Consider the following 14,600-nt stretch of genomic DNA (forward strand, 5'->3'; position numbering starts at 1 on the left):
AAATGTAGAAATCAGCTGGTCGTGGTAGTGTGGACCTGTAGTCCCAGCTACTAAGGAGACTGAGGTGGGAGGATCGCTTGAGCCTGGGCCGTCTAGACTGCAGTGAGCCATGAGTTATGACTGTGCCACTACTCTCCAGCCTGGGCAACAGAGCAAGACTCTGTCTCAAAAAATGAAAAAAAGTTACTAAAGAGTCTACAGATCTTTTTTTTCTTTTTGATGTGGGTTTACTTATTCATATTTACTGAATTAAAAATTAAAAAAATTAAAATTGTGGCTCATGCCTGAAATCCCAGTACTTTGGGAGGACAAGGTGGGTGGATCACCTGAGGTCGGGAGTTTGAAACCAGCCTGACCAAATGGTAAAACCCCATCTCTACTAAAAATACAAAAATTAGTTGGGTGTGGTGGCGGGCATCTATAATCCCAGCTACTCAGGAGGCTGAGGCACAAGAATCTCTTAAACCCAGGAGGCAGAAGTTGCAGTGAGCCAAGATCGTGCCATTGCGCTCCAGCCTGGCCAACAGAGTGAAATAAATAAAATAAACATTTTAAATTAAAGCTGGGCATGGTGGCTCACACCTGCAATCCCAGCACTTTGGGAGGCCGAGGCGGGCAGATCACCTGAGGTCAGGAGTTCAAGACCAGCCTGGTCAACATGGTGAAACCCTGTCTCTACTAAAAATGCAAAAATTAGCTGGGCATGGTGGCACATGCCTGAAGTCCCAGCAACTTGGGAGGCTGAAGCAGGAGAACTGCTTGAGCCTGGGAGGCGAAGGTTACAGTGAGCCACAATTGTGCCACTGCACTCCAGCCTGGGTGACAGCAAGACTCCATCTCAAAAAATAAAATAAAATAAAATTGCGGAATCTTTTCTTAATTTTAAACACTGAATTTTGAGATAATGGTAGATTCACTTGCAGCTGTAAGAAAGAATACAGAGAGATCCTATATACTCTTCCCCCAATGGTAATGTCTTGCAAAACTATAGTATAATATCATGACTGGGTGAATGACGTTGACAAAGTCCACCAATCTTATTCAGATTTCACCATTTCTATATGTATTCATTTATGTATGCCTATATTTAATTCTATGCAATTTTACCCCATGCACAGACTCATGTGACCACTGCCACGGTCACCATACAGAAGGTACCATGATGCCACTGCTACAAGGATCCTTCACGTCACCCCTTTATAACCACATCCCCTTCCCCATCTGTTCTCCATTCTCATAATTCTGTTATTTCCAGAATGTTATGGAAGCAGAATCGTACAGTATGCACCCTTCTGTGTATGCTGCTTTCTCACTCAGCATCATATCCTTGAGATGCATCCAGGCTGCTGCACGCATCAATAGTTCATTCCTGGCTGGGCATGGTGGCTCACGCCTGTAATCCCAGCACTTTGGGAGGCCAATGTGGGTCAGGAGTTTGAGACCAGCCTGGCCAAGATGGTGAAACTCCATCTCTACAAAAAATACAAAAATTAGCTGGGCGCAGTGGCGTGTGCCTGTAATCCCTGCTACTCAGGAGGCTGAGGAAGGACAATCGCTTGAACCTGGGCAGCGGAGGTTGCAGTGAGCCGAGATTGTGCCACTGCACTCCAGCCTGGGCGATAGAGTGAGACTCTGTCTCAAAAAAAAAGAAAAAATAGTTCATTCCTTTTGATTGCTGAGTAATACTCTATGGTACGCATGTACTACAGTTTGTTTCACCATTCGCCCGCTGAAGAACATTTTGCTCGTTCTAGTTTTGAGCTACTAAGAATAAAAGTTGTAATGACACTCACATACAGGTTTTTGTATGAATGTTAAGTTTTCATTTCATTTCTTTTTTTTTTTTTTTTTTTTTTTGAGACGGAGTCTTGCTCTGTCGCCCAGGCTGGAGTGCAGTGGCCGGATCTCAGCTCACCGCAAGCTCCGCCTCCCGGGTTCAGGCCATTCTCCTGCCTCAGCCTCCCGACTAACTGGGACTACAGGCGCCCGCCACCTTGCCTGGCTAGTTTTTTGTATTTTTTAGTAGAGACGGGGTTTCACCAGGTTAGCCAGGATGGTCTCGATCTCCTGACCTTGTGATCCGCCTGTCTCGGCCTCCCAAAGTGCTGGGATTACAGGCTTGAGCCACCGCACCCGGCCAAAGTTTTCATTTCTTTAGGGATAAATTACCAAATGACAACTGGTGGATCATATGATAAACACATTATCTAGCTTTATAAGAAACTCCCAGTCTAAGTGGCTGAATTGTACACTACATGAATTATGTCCCAATAAAGCTGTTTAAAAAAGAAGGAATGAAACTGCCGTACTGTTTTCTAGAGTGACTGGATCATTCTACATTCCCATCAGCAATATATGAATGACCTATTTTCTTTGTATCCTTGACACCATGTGGTGTTATCACTTTTTTCTTTTAAACACAGGATCTTACTCTGTTGCCAAGGCTGGAGTCTGGAGTTCAGTGGTGCAATCATGGCTCACCACAGCCTCAAGCTCCTGGGTTCAAGGAAGCCTCCTGCCTCCCTGCCTCAGCCTCCCAAGTAGCTGAGGCTACAGGCACACACCACAATGCCTGGCTTTTATTTATTTATTTTTTTAAACAGATCGGGTCTTGCTATTGTTGCCCAGGCTGGTCTTGAACTCCTGGCCTCAAGCGATCCTGACCTTGTGATCCGCCCCTCTCGGCCTCCCAAAGTGCTGGGATTACAGGCTTGAGCCACCGCGCCCGGCCAAAGTTTTCATTTCTGATCCTCCTAACTCAGCTTCCCAAAGTACTGGGATTTCAGGAGTGAGCCACTGCATCCAGCCAACCACTTTTTACTTTAACCGTACTGATAGCTGTGCAGTGATATCACATTGTGGTTTAAAACTGAGAAATAAAGAAAAAAAAAAAAGCTAAAATTGGCTGGGCAAAGTGACTGACACCTGTAATCCTAGCATTTTGGGAGGCCAAGGCAGGCAGATCACTTGAGGTCAGGAGTTCAAGACTAGCCTGGCCAACAAGGTGACACTCCATCTCTACCAAAAGATACAAAAAAAAAAAATTAGCTGGGCATGGTGTTGTGCACCTGTAATCCCAGCTACTCGGGAGGCTGAGGCATGAGAATCGCTTGAACCTGGGAGTTGGAGGTTGCATTGAGCTGAGATTACACCACTGCACTCTAGTCTGGGTGACATAGTGTAACCCTGTCTCAAAAATAAAAATAAATGAGAAATTTTTAAACCACATAAATAGACAAACACAGAAGAAAAAATAGATAATTTGGACATCATCAAAATTAAAGATGTTTGTAATTCAGAGGACACTATCAAGAAAGTGAAAAAGGGCCAGGCATGGTGGCTCATGCCTGTAATCCCAGCACTTTGGGAGGCCAAGGTAGGCTGTTCGCTTGAGCTCAGGAGTTTGAGACCAGCCTGGGTAACATAGTGAGACCTTGTCTTACAAAAATTAGCTGAGTCTGTTGTCACATGCCTATAGTCCTGGCTACTTAGGAGGCTGAGGTGGGAAGATTGCTTGAGCTCAGGAGGCCAGGGTTGCAGTAAGCCGATATTGCACCACTCTGCACTCCAGCCCGGGCAACAGAGCAAGACCCCGTCTCAAAAAAAAAAAAAAAGGAAAGAAAGAAAAAGTGGAAAAGACAACCCAAAGACTAAAGCTTTTTACAATCATTTATCTGATAAAGGACTTGAGGACTTGTACTTAAAATATATAAAGACAATTCACTGGAAGGATATACATGAAAAAATAATTAAATTTCAAAAGAATATATAAAGAAAAATAATCCAATTTTTAAAACTGACAAAGGATCTGAATAAACATTCTTCCAAAGAAGATACGCAGATGACCAACAGGCATATGAAAAGATGCATCAGAGAAATGCAAATCACAACCACAATGAGACACCATGTCACATCCGCTAGGATGGCTAGTATCAGGAGGTAATAACAAATGATAAGGATGTGAAGCAACTGGCACCATCAAACCCTGCTGTTGGGAATGGTGCAGCCGCTTTGGCAAACAGTCTGGCAGTTCCTCAAAAAAGTTAAACAGAGTTACCAGGTAACCCAGCAATTCCACTCATATGTATAATACCCAAGAGAAATGAAAACATGTCCATATAAAACCTGTACATAAAAGCTCATAGCAGCATCATTCTTAATAGCCAAAGATAATAGCCAAAGAGTAGAAACAACCCAAGTGTCCACCAACTGACAAAAGGGTAAATAAAATGTGGTATAGCCGTAAAACTGAATTATGAGTTAGCCAAAAAAAAAGAAACAAAGTACTGATATATGCTACAACATAAATGAAAACACAATGTTATATGAAAGTTATATGAAATGTTATATGAGTCAGACTCATATATTGTATGATTCTATTTATATGCAATATCCAGAATAGGCAAATTTATAGAGACAAAAATTTGAGGCCGGACACAGTGGCTCACACCTATAATCCCAGCACTTTTGGAGGCCAAGGCAAGTGGATCACCTGAGGTCAGGAGTTCAAGACCAGCCTGGCCAACATGGTGAAACCCTGTCTCTACTAAAAATACAAAAATTAGCTGGGCAGGGTGGTGCATGCCTGCAATCCCAGTTACTTGGGAGGCTAAGGCAGGAGAATTGCCTGAACCTGAGAGATGGAGATTGCAGTGAGCCAAGATCTCGCCACTGCACTCCAGCCTGGGCAACAGAGCAAGAGACTGTCTCAAAAAAAAAAAAAACAAAAAAAAACCCCGATAAGTCATTGCCTAGGCCTGGGAGAATTGGGGCAGCTGAGGAGTGCCGCTAATGGGTGGCTTTTCTTTTGGGGGTGATAATGTTCTAACGGTAGTTGTGTTAATGGTTGCACAACTCTGTAAATATTACTAAACACCACTGAATTGTGTCCTCAATTGGGTGAATTGGATGGTGTGTCAATAAAACTGTTCTTTAAAAAAAAGAACACGCAGCCGGGCACGGTGGCTCAAGCCTGTAATCCCAGCACTTTGGGAGGCTGAGACGGGCGGATCACAAGGTCAGGAGATCAAGACCATCCTGGCTAACACGGTGAAACCCCGTCTCTACTAACAAATACAAAAAACTAGCCGGGCGAGGTGGCGGGCGCCTGTGGTCCCAGCTACTCGGGAGGCTGAGGCAGGAGAATGGCGTAAACCCGGGAGGCGGAGCTTGCAGTGAGCTGAGATCCGGCCACTGCACTCCAGCCTGGGCGACAGAGCCAGACTCAGTCTCAAAAAAAAAAAAAAAAAAAAAGAACACGCAACACACCTTCCATTAGGTTAGCCACTGCCAAAGGAATAATGTCATCACACATCACCTAGCCTCTGGAAAACTCTACTATATACTTGTGAGAATGACAATGGAAAGGACAAATAACATTTGAGTATCATTATGGAAATAGTTTTGCCTTTGTGGACCTCCTGAAAGGGCTCATGAATCCCCCAGGGGTTCCCGAACCACACTTTGGAAACCGCCTTCATATGCTTCTCATTACTCTGATTGGTTATTATTGTTTCTAATTGTCACTGCAATGAAATGCCCACATAACATTTCTCCCTACTATGGATTCAACACTAGGTAAGGTCAAGTTTTAGGAAAACTGTGTCCTGGGGGAGGACAAAAAACTAAGAAGGAGGAGGGATGACAAAACTACTAAGCCTAATTATTTTTAACAAACAGGTTAGGACTTAGTCCTCCAAATGAAAGTGCTTCTCAAAGTGATTACTCTGGGGAAGGCTGTATGCTGTAATTGGACTTACAGTTTCACCTGGTTGGGGAGGTCTCAGAATCATGGTGGGAGGCAAAAGGTACTTCTTACATGGCAGCAGCAAGAGAAAATGAGAAAGAAGCAAAAGCAGAGACCCCTGATAAAACCATCAGATCTCATGAGACTTATTCACTATCACAAGAATAGCATGGGAAAGACCAGACCCCATGATTCAATTACCTCCCTTTGAGTCCCTCCCACAACACGCGGGAATTCTGGGAGATACAATTCAAGTTGAGATTTCGGTGGAGACACAGCCAAACCGTATCACCCTGTCTCCAGGGGGAAAAAAAAAAAAAAAAGCAGCTGGACACGGTGGCTGACACCTGTAATCCTAACACTTTGGGAGGCCAAGGAGGGTGGATCACCTGAGGTCAGGAGTTTGAGACCAGCCTGGCCAACATGGTGAAACCCCCTCTCTACTAAAAATACGAAAAAAAAAAAAAAATTAGGGGGGCGTGGTGGTGGGCACCTGTAATCCCATCTACTTGGGAGGCTGAGGCAGAATTGCTTGAACCCAGGAGGCAGAGGTTGCAGTGAGACCTGATTTCACCATTGCACTCCAGCCTGGGCAACAAGAATGAAACTCCGTCTCAAAAAAAAAAAAAAAAAAGCACCAGGAGTGACTAATACTTTAAAAGAATATTATTTAACCAGAAGCTAAACATTGTGATTAGTCTGTTGAAAAACAATCCTGTTTCTTTAGAGGAGGCCACATACAATCTCAGAAACTCTCCCCAGGCCGTGAGTACGCCCAGAAGAATTAATACAACAATGTCCCTTTGGTTCTGTTGTTGATAGACAATAGAAGACCTATTCCTTTCTGAATGGAGACTGCTATGTCACCAGTTCAAACTGAATTTGCGCAAACCCAGGTCTCAGATTTGAAACTGGATACAGAGTGAGGGCTCTGCCCCAGGCTGCAGGGCAATAATTAATGGAAGATCAGCAATATATCTAAGTAAGTTTTTTATGTAGGTTAAAAAAAAAAAAAAAACTATGCTCTTACTCCCAAGGCAGCTCCTGGGCCCAGAGACTCTCCAGCCAACTTCAGTCTTGAACCGGTACCGAGCGTGGTGCATGCAGAGACTCTGTTGAGCTTTCAGGCATTCACAGTGAGAATCTATGCTCTGGGAAGCCTGGGCTGCCAGTCAGGCAGCAGCAGCTGAGGGACTGTGGAAAGCACACTGCTCTAGGCATCAGATCTGCTGCCTCCCAGCACGTTGGAAGGCTGAGGCGGGTGGATAACCTGAGGTCAAAGTTCGAGACCAGCCTGGCCAACATGGTGAAACCCCCATCTCTACTAAAAATACAAAAATTAGCTGAGTATGGTAGCAGGTGCCTGTAATCCCAGCTACTCGGGAGGCGGAGCCATGAGAATCATTTGAACCTGGGAGGCGGAGGTTGCAGTGAGCTGAGATCGTGCCACTCCACTCCAGCCTGGGAGACAGAGTGAGACTTTGTCTCAAAACAAACAAACAACAACAAAAAATAAAACTGGGCTGGGCACAGTAGCTCACACCTGTAATCCCAGCACTTTGGGAGGCTGGGATGGGTGGATTGCCTGAGGTCAGGAGTTTGAGATCAGCCTGGCTAACACAGTGAAACCCCATCTCCACTAAAAATACCAAAAAAAAAAAAAAATTAGCCAGGTGTGGTGGTGCATGCCTACTCAGGAGGTTGAGACAGGAGAATCACTTCAACCTGGTAGGCGGAGGTCGCAGTGAGCCGAGATCACGCCACTGCACTCCAGTCTGGGTGACAGAGTGAGACTCATCTCAAAAAAAATTAAATTAAATTAAACTGAGGAAACTTTTCTTTTTTTAATTTTAAACTTTTGATTTTGAGATAATGGTAGATTCACGTGCAGCTGTAAGAAAGAACACAGAGAAATCCTATATACTCTTCCCCCAGTTTTTTTGAGACTGTCTCAAAAAAAAAAACTGAAATAACTTCCATGTCCAAAAGTAGAGGAATGATTAGGTACAGTATAGTACATGCAGCAAAAGAAGTATTACGTTGCTATTAAAATATTTAAGCATAAGGTGGGGTAAAAGTTCGTGCTATAATGTTAACTGAAACAAGCAGGCACAGAACTCAATGTTCACTAAATAGTACCAGCAGGCAACAAAACAAGCATATAAAAAGGCTTCAGGAGGAAATATGTAAAAAGAACTGCTACAGAGGGATTATGGGTCAGTTTTTTCCCCTTTTTCTTGTTTTCGAAACTTTCTGTAATATTATTTTTACAACTAAAATTTTTTTACATTTAAAAGAACACATGAAGGAATTCTAAGGAGGCAGGTCACAGAGCAGACGGGACCCGAGACCTGGCACCAGCTTGGTTTTGGCCAAGCCAAAAACCACCGGTGACCATCCTATAAGCCATTCCCTTCTGGACAGTGCCAGTGTCCCCCCTCTCAAGTCAGTCAATGCTAGTCAGCAAGGGGCAGACTCCAGAATTGTGGTTTCCTTGCTCTATTTTTTTTTTTTTTTAAGAGACAGGATCTTGCTCTATCATCCAGGTTGGCGTGCAATGGCCCAATCGTGGCTCACTGCAGTCTCAAATACATGGGATCAAGCAATACTCAGCCTCCCAGACTATAGGTGTACGGCCACCGCGCCTGGCTAATTTTTGTATTTTTTGTAGAGATAGGGTCTCCCTATGTTGCCCACGCTGGTCTTGAGCTCCTGGCCTCAAGCAATCCTTCCAGCTCAGCCTCCCAAAGCTCTGGGATTATAGGTGTGAGCCACCGCACCCAGCCCCTGGTTTCCAGACCATTTTCTACTGGGAGAAACCTGGCCCAGCGGGGGTGTCCCTACAGCTTGGAGGGACTCTGGGATCTCAGTGTGGCTGACCTCTACTTCCAGAGACAACTTGTTATTGTTGATATTATTTATTTATTTATTTATTTATTTACAGAGTCTTGCTCTATCACCAGGCTGGAGTGCAGTGGTGTGATCTCGGCTCACTGAAACCTTCACCTCCCAGGTTCAAGCGATTCTCCTGCCTCAGCCTCCCAAGTAGCTGGGACTACAGACGTGCGCCACCACACCCTGCTAATTTTTTGTATTTTAGTAGAGAAAGGGTTTCACCATGTTGGCCAGGATGGTCTCGATCTCTTGACCTCGTGACCTGCCCACCTCGGCCTCCCAAAGTGCTGGGATTACAGGTGTGAGACACCACGCCTGGCTTTTTTTTTTTTTTTTAATTTGAAATGGAGTCTTGCTCTCTTGCCCAGGCTGGAGCGCAGTGGCGTGATCTCGGCTCACTGCAACCTTCACCTCCCAGGTTCAAGTGATTCTCCTGCCTCAGCCTCCCAAGTAACTGGGAGGCACGCACCACCATGCCCAGCTAATTTTTGTATTTTTAGTAGAGACGGGGTTTCACCATGTTGGCCAGGCTGGTCTCGAACTCCTGACCTCAGATGAGCCATCCCCCTCGGTCTCCCAAAGTGCTGGGATTACAGGCGTGAGTCACTGCGCCTGGCCAGAGACAACTTGTTTTTAAAACAATGGCATCCTTCCCACAGATTCTCACTGGGCTTTGGCGCCTGCTAGCCTCTCCAATAGTTGGGAACAGAAAAGATGAGCAAGGGCTGGAGCTGGCCCTAAGCCGGAAGTCACCAGGCTGCCTGCTGACACTTGGTCTGCTAAAGTGACAAATGACAGAGCAGCAGAGGACTCACCTCATCCATGCCAGAGGCAGTGAAGAAGATCCCAACCTCCTCAGCGTACCTCTGCAGCTCCCTGTACTGGTCATGGTTGAACTCCAGATGTCGTTTGTGCTCGCCATACGTCTTCCCCCAGGAATGCTTTGAGGTGTATGGCCTCTCCAAGGCTTTCCGATTAAACTTGAATTCTAGCTCACTCTTCTGGAACTTGGCACAATCAGCCCCACACTCCTACAACACACATTAGGACACCTTTCAGTGACTGTCGCAGATTCTCAAAAAAAGAAAAAAATTCTGGGGCAACTGCTATGACATCACCATCTTTATTTATTTATTTATTTATTTAGAGACAGAGTATCACTCTTTCACCCAGGCTGGAGTGCAGAAGGCGTGATCTCCGCTCACTACAACCAGTGCCTCCCGGGTTCAAGCCATTCTCCTGCCTTAGTCTCCCAAGTAGCTAGGATTACAGGTGCCCACCATGATGCCCGGCTAATTTTTGTTGTTTTTAGTAGAGACAGCGTTTTGCCACGTTGGCCAGGCTGGTCTTGAACTCCTGACCTCAGGTGATCCACCTGCCTTGGCCTCCCAAAGTGCTGGGATTACAGATGTGAGCCACCATGCCCAGCCTACATCACCATCTTTAAAAACAACATAGATTGACAGAGACTTTAAGGACCTCCAAGGAAGAGAAACAGAAAAGGCAAGAAAGTCTGAAAGGAAGAAAAGGTTGTTTGGAGATGGGAGACCCCCCCCCTATTTTTTTCTCTTAACATGCCAAAAGAAAAAAAATGTATTTTTTTGTATTGCATTGTAAATATTAAAAATACTGGATCAAAGAATTAAGGAAGATTTAAAGTTATATAACTCAGCAAAGAATAGTAAAATCAGCACTGGATGAGAATTTAGTAAAGAAAGATTCTGGCTTAACTTTTTTTTTTTTTTGACGGAGTTTTCGCTCTTGTTGCCCAGACTGGAGTGCAATGGCGTGATCTCGGCTCAGCACAACTTCTGCCTCCCGGGTTCAAGCCATTTTACTGCCTCAGCCTCCTGAGCAGCTGGGGATTACAGGTATGCACCATAATGCCCGGCTAATTTTGTATTTTTAGTAGAGACAGGGTTTCTCCATGTTGGTCAGGCTGGTCTTGAACTCCCGACCTCAGGTGATCCACCCGCCTCGGCCTCCCAAAGTACTGGGATTACAAGGCGTGAGCCACCGCGCCCGGCGATTCTGTTTTAACTTTGACCCTAACTCTTAGATAAGTCACTTCCCAGCTCTGGACTCAGTTTCTCCATCTATATAAAAACAGTTTGGGCTACCTTCAGGACATGTAAACTGTTCTAATGAGGCCCTCTTAGGGACAAGAAAATCCAGGGACAGTGCCCTGTGCCTCTTTCTCTGATTTCAACAATAGCAACTCTGCTTTTAGCTGCTTTGCACTGGCACTTTTTTCCATGACATTTTCTTTGAACAGGTTACATGTCGAAAAGCAGAAAAACAAAAATGCCCCAGCCCCTAGGTGACTTCTACTGAGCAGAGACAATAATATAAAAGCTGGATTGTTTGACTATAAAAGCTATTAAAAAAACACACACACACACAAAACACTCAAGAGGTCAGGCATAGTGGCCCATGCCTGTAATCCAAACACTTTATGAGAGGCCAAGGTGGGAGGATTGCTTGAACCCGGGACGTCAACACCAGCCTGGGCAACATAGTAAGACCCTGTCTCTGCAAAAAATGTAAAAATTAGCCAGGCGTGGTGGCATATGCCTGTAGTCCCAGCTACTCAGGAGGCTGAGGTAGGAGGATCGCTTCATCCCCAGAGGTTGAAGCAGCAACGAGCTATGATGGTGCCACTGCACTCCAGCCTGAACAACAGAGTGAGACTCTGTCTCAAACAAAAACAACCTACTCAAGAAAAAGAATAATTAAAACCCACTAAAGTCCTATCTCACTGCCATTTCTGTAGACACAGAGGTATTCATGCTATTAAAAACTTCTTGGGTCCAGAAATGTCAGTGCTGAGATCACTATTCTTGCTCTTTGACAAATCATAAGATGGTAAGGTCAGGACTTGATGCTGGAAAGTTCGAAGAACATTAGAACTGAAAGTGACCTTGGGCAACAGAGCTCTCATTGTCTAGATAAAGATCCCAAGGCCCAGACTAACCTGACTAAAGTTGCACAGTGTCTCTAGCAAAGCTGACCAGATCCCTTTCCTAAAGGCTGCAGCCACCTAGATTCCAGCTCAATGGAATTAGAGACAAGGTCTTGCCATGTGGCCCAGGCTGGTCTCGAACTCCTGAGCTCAAGCAGTCTGCCTCCCTCAGCCTCCCAAAGTGATGGGATTACAGGAATCAGCCACTGCACCTGGTCAGTATAGCTTTGTTTCTATGGCTTCAATATCTCCAGATATTCTTCAGTATCTCCAGATATTTTTACAACTTTAGCATTCCAAGAGGAGAAACAGGCTGCTCCTTCAAATTAAGAGTGGGAATTTCCCTCTAGAAAACAATGTTGCATAAGAAAGGCTGGAGCCCTGTGGCTTAGGAGCAAAAACTGAAAAACCCCTTACTGTATTTATCATACTAGCTGTGTGCCCTTGCCTAAGTTACTTATTTTCTCTTAGCCTTTAAAATGAAATCGGCAGCATCATGGCATTGGGTTGTTGTAAAAATTAAATGAGATGGTGCATGTACAGCATTTAGCTTAGTATCTGGTAGAGTAAGCACTCAAAAAATGTTAGCAGTGTTACTTTTGTAAAGTATTTTTATGATTCAGTGGTTAGGTTTCCATAAAATCAGTCCCAAAGGAACAGTAAGGGCCAAGGGTGGTGGCTCACACCTGTAATCCCAGCACTTTGGGAGGCCAAGGCGGGCAGATCGCTTGAGCTCAGGAGTTCGAGACCAGCCTGGGCAACATGGCCAAACCCCATCTCTACAACAAAATTAGGCCAGCATGGTGGTTCATGCCTGTGGGTCCCAGCTACTCGGGAGGCTGAGGTGGGAGAATCACTTAAGCCCGGGAGGCAGAGGTTGCAGGGAGCCGGGATCATGCCACTGCACTCCAGTCTGGGTGATACAGAGAGACCCCCGTCTCAAAAAAGAAAGAAAGAACAATAAGAGAAAACCTGAGTGACAGAGCAAGACCCTATCTCTAAGATAGACAAATAAATAAACATTTAAAGAACCTGTCACAAATGATACAAAATCAGTTGAGCAGCATTGATGAAGGGAAAGGAAAGACAGGGTGAGCTACCTCTAAACCAAAGAATCATAGTGCAGGCCAGGCCTTATGCTGGGGGCTGGGGTCGTAATGAAGAATATGGCAGTCCCAAGAGAAGAGGGAGCACGGAAAGCTATAAACATCGTATCACGAATAGCTCGCATTTACCGACTCCTGTGTGCCAACTGCTGGGCTCAGAGCTCTGAGAATCTCATTTGATCCCCATAACAACTCCATGCGGAAAGAACTGTTATTATCAAGCCCCGCTTTCAAATGGGGAAACGGTTCACGGAGGCTAAGTAACCAGCCCACGTTCACACAGCTAGTGGTGGAGTCGAGATTTGAACTCATAGCCCCGGCTTTTAACCACTTCATATTCCACATACAGGGAATGGCGGGTGAGAAGAGACCACAGCAACTTCCAGGAACTGTCATTCCTGAAAGTAACTCTGTGCCGCTGAAGAATGTAAGAGAAGAATTATGACGGGCTGGAAGAGGCCCAGTAATTAAAATCTTGAAGGCTACGTTAAAGGGTTTCCACTCTACCAGCGGGCGGGAGGGAGCCACAGAAGGTGCCAGGCAGGGGTAATGGTCTGATCAAGTCTGAGTTTTGGAAAGATTATTCTGGAACCAGAACGGGGAGGAAAGAGGTCGGGTTAGGAGGCAGCTGCTGTAGAGCAGAAAGGTCAGGAGGGTGGTGGACGGGGTGAGGAAGAGGGATCCGAAGGATTCCGAAAACGGAACTGGCAGGCGGGAGGAGGCCGGACCAGGGTACCCAGCTGGGGAAGCCGTGTGGCCCTGGCTCCCCGCGGCCCCGCCCCGCCCCGCCCCGCCCGGCGCCCGGATCCCAGGTACCGGGAGCTCCCGCCTCACCTTGGCCATGCGGATCATGCGCTTGGCCACGTCCAGGTCGCCCTGGTGGTTCTGGCCGATCTCAGCAATAATGAAGCACGGGTGTTGCCCGCCCACCCAGCGCCCGGGACACAGCTCCAGCTCCAGCGGCATTGCGGCGGCTCGGGGTGCGGCGCCTCACTGTCAGTCTGGGTTCCGCCGCCGCCGCCGCCGTCTCTACTCTTCTGTGAGCAGCGCTACAAGACCCACACGCCTGCCCGCCACGTCAGCCCGCGGACGCCGCTCAGCCAATCCCCTAGGCCCCTCCTCGCTCCCGACAGCCAATCAGGGAGGGGGGCGGGGCTCCCGCGGGAAGGGTGGCGGGGCGGGGCGAGGAAGCTCCGCGCCCCTCTCCTGTGCTAGGCTTGAGGCTCGCTGCCCCAGGGCGTGCTCTCGCATCGTCACGGGTTCCGTGTGTGTACCCAGGAGCAAGCATTCCCTGCAGGAGGCGGACGGCTGCCTGCGCAGGGCATAGTCTATGTCCAGCTCTCAGGGGAATGGGGAGAGCGCGCCCTATGGTGTAATGGAAAAACCAGGGTTGCTAGAGTTAGAATCACGGGACTGGATCGAGTCCAGCCTATGCCACTCACCAGCTCCTGCTCATATATACGTTACTCAGTCTTCCTGAGCGTTTTCTTTCTCTCTGAAGCAAAAAAAATGAAATAGAACTGTGAGATGACGTATAGAAACCCCTGATCACAATCCTTGGCTTGTAGTAAGTTTTCAAGAAGTGGCGGAGGTTCCTATTATATGAGAGGCAACAGGTTTGAGAAGTTGCACTGGCTTGTCCAAAGCCATCCAGAAAAGCAGAGCAGAGCTGGGACTAGGACCCGGGCCTCCCAGCCCCGGGCTCTTAAAATTCACTCACCTGGCCCGGCGCAGTGGCTCACGCCTATAATCCCAGCACTTTGGGAGGCCAAGGCAGGCAGATCACCTGAGGTCGGGAGTTCGAGACTAGCCTGACCAATATGGAGAAACCCCGTTTCTGCTAAAACTACAAAAAAATTAGCTGGGCGTGGTGGTGCATGCCTGTAATCCC

General features: G+C 46.6%; 2 protein-coding genes across 3 annotated transcripts in view; one reads left to right on the forward strand and one right to left on the reverse strand.

Annotated features, from left to right (window-relative positions):
* TRIM14 (tripartite motif containing 14) overlaps positions 1–9,733 on the forward strand; it is a 57,108-nt gene extending 47,375 nt beyond the window's left edge. Inside the window, exon 7 of one of the 2 annotated variants that reach the window (XM_045373513.3) lies at positions 9,301–9,733. The gene's annotated coding sequence lies outside the window, so the exon portion shown is untranslated. Of the gene's footprint in view, positions 1–1,118; positions 1,795–9,300 lie in introns of those variants that run through there. The other variant, XM_065530293.2, reaches the window with a different exon arrangement.
* Positions 1–13,750, reverse strand: part of NANS (N-acetylneuraminate synthase) — a 25,707-nt gene extending 11,957 nt beyond the window's left edge. Inside the window, exons 1-2 of the mRNA XM_005581217.5 lie at positions 13,544–13,750; positions 9,457–9,672 (exon numbers count right to left, since the gene is read on the reverse strand). Coding sequence (XP_005581274.1) covers positions 9,457–9,672; positions 13,544–13,675 — 348 coding nt within the window. The 5' untranslated portion in view covers positions 13,676–13,750. The remainder of the gene's footprint in view (positions 1–9,456; positions 9,673–13,543) is intronic.
* Positions 13,751–14,600: the final 850 nt, after the last annotated feature.

This window comes from Macaca fascicularis, chromosome 15, assembly GCF_037993035.2.
Source record: "Macaca fascicularis isolate 582-1 chromosome 15, T2T-MFA8v1.1".
Lineage (NCBI taxonomy): Eukaryota > Metazoa > Chordata > Mammalia > Primates > Cercopithecidae > Macaca > Macaca fascicularis.